This window comes from Montipora foliosa, chromosome 10, assembly GCF_036669935.1.
Source record: "Montipora foliosa isolate CH-2021 chromosome 10, ASM3666993v2, whole genome shotgun sequence".
Taxonomy (NCBI): domain Eukaryota; kingdom Metazoa; phylum Cnidaria; class Anthozoa; order Scleractinia; family Acroporidae; genus Montipora; species Montipora foliosa.
The window spans coordinates 4,013,106-4,019,361 of record NC_090878.1 but is presented as its reverse complement, the minus strand read 5'-3'; the positions used below and the strand labels follow the sequence as shown (position 1 = coordinate 4,019,361).

General features: G+C 40.8%; 2 protein-coding genes across 2 annotated transcripts in view; both read left to right on the top strand.

The window, feature by feature from the left end:
• Positions 1-6,178, top strand: part of LOC137973085 (mediator of RNA polymerase II transcription subunit 8-like) — a 12,587-nt gene extending 6,409 nt beyond the window's left edge. The window contains exons 6-10 of the mRNA XM_068819817.1: positions 3,566-3,663; positions 3,980-4,070; positions 4,515-4,583; positions 4,752-4,802; positions 5,833-6,178. Coding sequence (XP_068675918.1) covers positions 3,566-3,663; positions 3,980-4,070; positions 4,515-4,583; positions 4,752-4,802; positions 5,833-5,966 — 443 coding nt within the window. The 3' untranslated portion in view covers positions 5,967-6,178. The remainder of the gene's footprint in view (positions 1-3,565; positions 3,664-3,979; positions 4,071-4,514; positions 4,584-4,751; positions 4,803-5,832) is intronic.
• LOC137973083 (uncharacterized) lies at positions 126-3,515 on the top strand. The gene has a single exon (XM_068819815.1). The coding sequence runs from the start codon at positions 1,162-1,164 to the stop codon at positions 2,089-2,091; it is 930 nt and encodes a 309-aa protein (XP_068675916.1). The 5' UTR covers positions 126-1,161; the 3' UTR covers positions 2,092-3,515.
• Positions 6,179-6,256: the final 78 nt, after the last annotated feature.

Sequence of the window (6,256 nt, the reverse complement as noted above, 5' to 3'; positions counted from 1 at the left end):
GCATTTTTCAAAGATAATTCATAGAGAATATTTGTAAAAAGCTCTAAAATACAAAGGAATGTGGCGTTCTTTCTCAAATTGAAGCTTAATTATCTCTAAAGAATGCATAGTTACCCGGGTTACCCCCAATTATCTTTTTGGATACCAAGAGTACTTACGAAGATCTACTTTGTCAATTACTTTGTCTGCATAGTTTTAAACCGCGCAAAAATATCCCTGCATTAGTAAGTATCCCCGATAGGAAACCCGAGTATCTGGAGATGCGCAGAACGTTTTTTTTTTTTGTTTAAGGCGAACAGGCATCCCCCCAATAGGGTAAGTGCATTGGCTCCTGGACATAACATCTAATCCCAGACCGTATGAGGGAGTGGGTACGCCCAAACGGAGGGGGAGATGCGCAGAACGTATGCGCAATAACATCAAGAATAATCAACCTCGTTCCCAGCGTCTCCACTGTCGTTGAGAAGAGAGATCCTGGGAACGAAAGTCATGATAATCGTCTGACAAATAGCTGAGAATCACACGTGCATTTCACAATTCCACGTGTCATAACTTATAAAAATGGTGCTTGCATCAGAGAGAAAAATTTTAAACTGTAAGGTACAGTGGGACTAATTACTGCTAGATGACAAAACAATGGCACCAACGTTTCGTATAAGAAAAACATCGATTCGATCTATTTTGTAACGGATTAATTATATCCCAATGTTTGAGATAAAAGTCACTCAATTTTGTCTGAGTCGTGTCAATTTACAATTTAAAAGGATCCGACTTTTTGGTCATTGAGACTTCAACCCCTTACTCTCCAATAACGACACTCTCTTTAACCATAAAATGTTTGTGTCTGTCCGTGATTTCTTTTTTCTTCGATCTTTTTTCTTATCAAACCAAGCACAATGTAAAGGAATTTTAAAACTTATCCTTACGGGGATTGACCGCTCACTGAATGAGGTCAAGCTGCATTCGTTTTCGCCTAGTCTTGTATCCGAAAATTAGCCAATTAAAAATCTCCCATTGCGAGGTGAGTGCTGGTCATAAGAATTCAGTACGCGATCTTCGATCTTAGGACTAGTGCGGTAGAACAGATGGATAGTCAAGATGTCACGCTCTTTGATTTGTGGTCAACGGTTTTAGTTGCTAATTAAAGAGAAGGGGAAACTTATGGCTGTTTACTCGAAGGTTAACGGCTTCTCGCTTTACAGAAGTCTCAAAGGACTTGTTCTGGTGATTTTCTTAACTTCGACTCTAACGTATTCTATCGCTTCGAAACGGGGAAAGTCTTGTTTTGGTTGTCGTTTTTTACCTTGGCTTAAGAAGGTCTGTTGCAGTAATGAATGTATTCGTGGTTCAAACTGCGTTGGTCACACGTGCAAGTCTTTTGCTGACTGTTACACATCGGAAAGCTGTTGCGGTGCTAGATGCAAAGACGACGTCTACTGCCGCGGAGAGTTTTGCACATCAGATTCCGATTGTGGCCGTGATGGCCATTGCTGTCTCAACAGTTTTGACGAAAGGAAATGTAGCGACAATTGTATCGGCTCTCCGTGCTGGAAAGGAACTGACTGTGCTCCGAACGAATACTGTTGTAGTAATGTGTGTTCGGCTAGCCGTTGTGTAGTATGCAATACCGATTCGGATTGTGGGAGTGTGGGTTTACGTTGCTGTCAGGGTATTTGCCAATCGAGTAACTTCGAGTGCGTAGATCAAACAGTCGTAATTTGCTCCACGATCGGTTTGATTGGCTTTCTTTGTTTGTTCTGCCTGATGTGCGACTGCGTTTGTCGGCGTTACAGACGCCGTTGTGTCCAGCTGGATGGGACGAATTCGTGGTCTGGAGACTCGTGGTCAGGAGGAGAGAGCCTACCACCCTACCCCATTACTCAGGACCCACCTTCTTACGATCGAACTTGTCCCGACTCCCCTCCTCCTGAGTATGAACAGGAAGAGAGGACCCTTGCTTCACAGTACACTCTCCATGCACAAAGGACAAGTAAACCACCTCCGCCGTATAGTGAGGAGAGAATCAGGATATCAGGATGTGAACATTCTGTTTGCTCCACCTATGGTGCTGTGGAACGATCAACTACATAACTGTTTACAGCAAGTTGCTTCACACTTAGACATAACTGTTTACAGCAAGTTGCTTATACCGTGAAGTTTGCTTCTTTGATGCGATCGCCACAGCAGACACTTTTCCTTTCACGTTAGGAGTATTTGAATGCCAAGAAATCTACCGTAAGCAGTAGACGTTTAGAGGACCGGAAGTGCTATTAGTATCGGTTTTGAAATAGGCCATTTCCGAGTTCATGCCTGCGTCCTATTCAAAGCGAGTGCAAGTGCGAAGTTTTTGTGATGGTAATTAGTTTCGATTCACATGTAACGTAGAACTAATTACCGTCACAAAAACTTCGCACTTAGACTCGCTTTGAAGAGAAGGCAGACGTGAACTCGAAAATGGTCCATTGACTATCAGCTATTGTCACAATACCAGAGTAGATGGTTTTCACCTGACTTCACAGCAGCCATGTTGCTGCACAGAACAATAGAGAGAAAGGTCTTTTGGGAATTTGAGTCTATTATAATGCAAATCATGAGCCATAATTTGCTATTGTTTTGTGCACCAACATGGCTGTCTCATCACGTGATTGGAAACCATCTCATTGACATTAAACAAGTTGTATTAATTGTCTTTACATTTTACCAGCGTGCAAAATCGAAACTGTTTCTTTATGGTTGCAACTGAGGAAAGAATGTGAACTGTAAGTCCACGTGGTGGAGAACAGTGGAAATACTAATAAATACGCCTAAGATATTGTCGTAATTATATAAAACAGTTTATAAACAGTGAATAAAAGTTAAAATTTAACGCGGAGCTGTTTAAGTATCTTCTTCTCCTTCCTCCTTTAAAATTTAGACCCCTCCTCCACCTTTACTTTGATACCATCTAGAACGTCCCGGTCATCTTCAACACTACACCTGAACGCTGTAAGCTTGAATTGAAAGTCTTATTGCTTTGGATCATTTGCTGTTTTTTGGCCCTGAACTTGGGAACAAAATACCCGTTCAAGCGAATGTTCGTCAAAAGTCTTCAACTTACAGTCTTACACGTAACTTGAAAACCATGTTTTACCATTTGCTCGTTTTATGGAAATTCCTATTTCTTAATTTGTTAAGCGCTTAGGATAAGCGCTATAAAATTATTGTCATTAGTAGTAGTAGTAGTAGTAGTAGTAGTAGTAGTAGTAGTAGTAGTAGTAGTAGTAGTAGTAGTAGTAGTTAGTAGTTAGTAGTAGCAGTAGCAGTAGCAGTAGCAGTAGCAGTAGCAGTAGCAGTAGCAGTAGCAGTAGCAGTTAGTAGTTAGTAGTTAGTAGTTAGTAGTAATGAAGTAGTAGTAATTAGTTGTAGTTAGTAATAGTTATTTATAATTTGATTGCTTTATCCCTGAGGGAGGTTTTCTCGTCCTTAGCGCCGGCTGCATGTATACGTTTCTACTTCTGATTGGCTTATTTGACTATCTGTCAGTCCTGATTGCTGAATTGTTACCGCCAATTGTTATTGATTTTAGTCCCAGACTACCTGAGAACAAAATTTGACCCGGAGATAGAGGAGTCAGAGCAGAAACTGGAAACCATAGCAACAAATATTCCGCCAGAACAAGCTCAGGTAAGTCAAAAGATGACCTTCACCTTATCGCATTCATAGTGATTTAATGTTGTTCCGTAAATTGTTACTATGTCCTTATATGGCTTTGTCACGTCATTTTCTGTGTATAAAATCTACTTGAGTAACAACTCTTTAAGTCGTTGCATCGTACATGGTAACATGGTGCGAACCGGGAATTAAGAGATGGAAACACGTTAATTGGTAGCGAGCAGATTCTAACAACATCAAAGACGTAAGTCTAACTAATTTCAGAAATCGAGACAAAGACAGTAAATTTGTGCTCGTTTAGATAACGATTTTAACATTTGTGTTACAGAAGCAGATTGACACATTAAACGACCTGGCATCGACTCTCGATGAACTCATCAAAAATGCGAGAGAGGACTGGGAGGGAGAGCAGAGTGCAGGTATTATATATTGAAACACTCAGTTTATTCGGATTGAGGTTAGTTTATTTTTTCAGGTCTTTGCTCGCTTTTATTAAAGTTTCAACGCCTGGTCTTCCATGCGAGCAGTGGATTCGTTCTCTGCTGAGCACGCTTATCGAGTCAGATGAACTCCTCACTCCCAGAAACCAGCGCGCAAGTGTTCAAGGCAAAAACTGGATTGCAAACTAGTTTTTCAAGTTTTCTTGTATTCTTCCCTGAGTCAAGAAGGAACGGGTCGCTTGCTCGCAGTGGTTTCTGTCGCTTGTTTCCCTACCACAGCGGATAAGACGCCAGAATCCACTGCTCTCAGGGCAAACCCTGGTCTGACATTAAGCGGAAAACAGTACTGCTACAACATTTTTTGGAAAGAGGTCCTTGCAATAACGGTATACTAACTGCTCTCTTTCTTTCATGTTTTTTTAGCGGGGAGAAGCTCATCTGCAGTAAATCCTGATCTTAACACTTTAGTGGCAGCTGTTACATTTGGAAAAGGCATTTTCTTTTTTACTCAGTCAATTTTAAAGAGTTTTTCTTGGATAAACATAGACAGCCAGTTGACAGACTAAAACTAGGCTATTATACTAGGCATGGCAAGTCTAAGCCTTCAGTGGTTTACAATATAGTTTCAAAAACTATTCATTTTTTGTGTTATCCTTCTAGGACTTAAGCCGGCCAAAGTTACAAAAGGAAGGGGTTCTAAATCAGATAAAGGTAACTGACCAGTTCTGTATAACCCACGGACTCAAAAGTTCGAACAACCTTGACCGGCGCCACAGGAAAGTACTGCTCAGTAGCTTTCATTTGAATGGTCACACTTTAGGATTACACTCACAGACTCAAAAGATAGAACCACCTTGTACAGCATAATAAACAGCACCACAGGAAAGTACTGCTCAGTAGCTTTCATTTGAATGGTCACACTTTAGGATTACACTCACAGACTCAAAAGATAGAACCACCTTGTGCAGCATAATAAACAGCACCACAGGAAAGTACTGCTCAGTAGCTTTCATTTGAATGGTCACACTTTTGGATTTCACCCACAGACACTCAAAAGATAGAACCACCTTGTACAGCATAATAAATAGCACCACAGCTGGAAAGTACTGCTCAGTAGCTTTCATTTGAATTGTCGCACTTAAGGATTTCACCCACAGACTCAAAAGATAGAACCACCTTGTACAGCATAATAAACAGCACCACAGGAAAGTACTGCTCAGTAGCTTTCGTTTGAATGGTCACACTTAAAGGCCCACCTTCAACCGACAGGCATTGCCTGCCGTAGAACAATTTTCATGTATGAAAATCCTGTCAAAGCTGAAATTCATCCCATCAAATCGCTACGATAAGCAATGCGAATTTCCATAACAAAAACAAACGGTCGAAAAACCTGTCGGCTGAAGGGAGGCCTATAAGGATTTCACCCACAGACTTAAAAGTTAGAACCACCTTGAACAGCATCATAAACAGCACCACAGGAAAGTACTGCTCAGTAGCTTTCATTTAAATGATCACACTTTTGGATTTCACCCACAGACTTAAAAGTTAGAACCACTTTGTACGGCATACGAAACCACCTCACAGGGTAGTATTGCTCCATAGCTCCTATTAGAATGAACACATTTTAGGATTTCGTCCATAGACTCAAAAGTTAGAGGCTCCTTATACAGCTGTGATGCAAATCCGGCTAAAATTCATTTCGTATCTGGTACCATTCTAATCTCTATTTTAATAATTTTAGGGCCGCAAAGCGCATGGACAAACGAAAAATCAACCAGTAAAGCTCCAAGCTCTGTGAAAGTCGACACCAAATCGGCTGCTAATGTTCATCCTTACGCTGCTGTAAACAGACCCAATAGCCGCACGGGACCTTAGCAACAGGACCTTAGCAAACAGGAAGAAGAAAGTTCTAACATCTTTATAAACCTGAAAGCTCTTGAGCAGTTCGGAGATATTTGAAATAGAAAGTTAGCAATTCGCGCTAGTTGTGTCCCAAATCTGTCGCGAACGCTCATCTCCACACTTTCCTTGTACGTTATTATATAAAGTGAATCTTAAATATAGTCTTAGAATCAAAGTATAAATAATGGATTTTGTCATAATTAGTACTTGGAATGTCACACCTTTAGATTTTACCTGTCGGCGTATAACCTACAACCACTTCA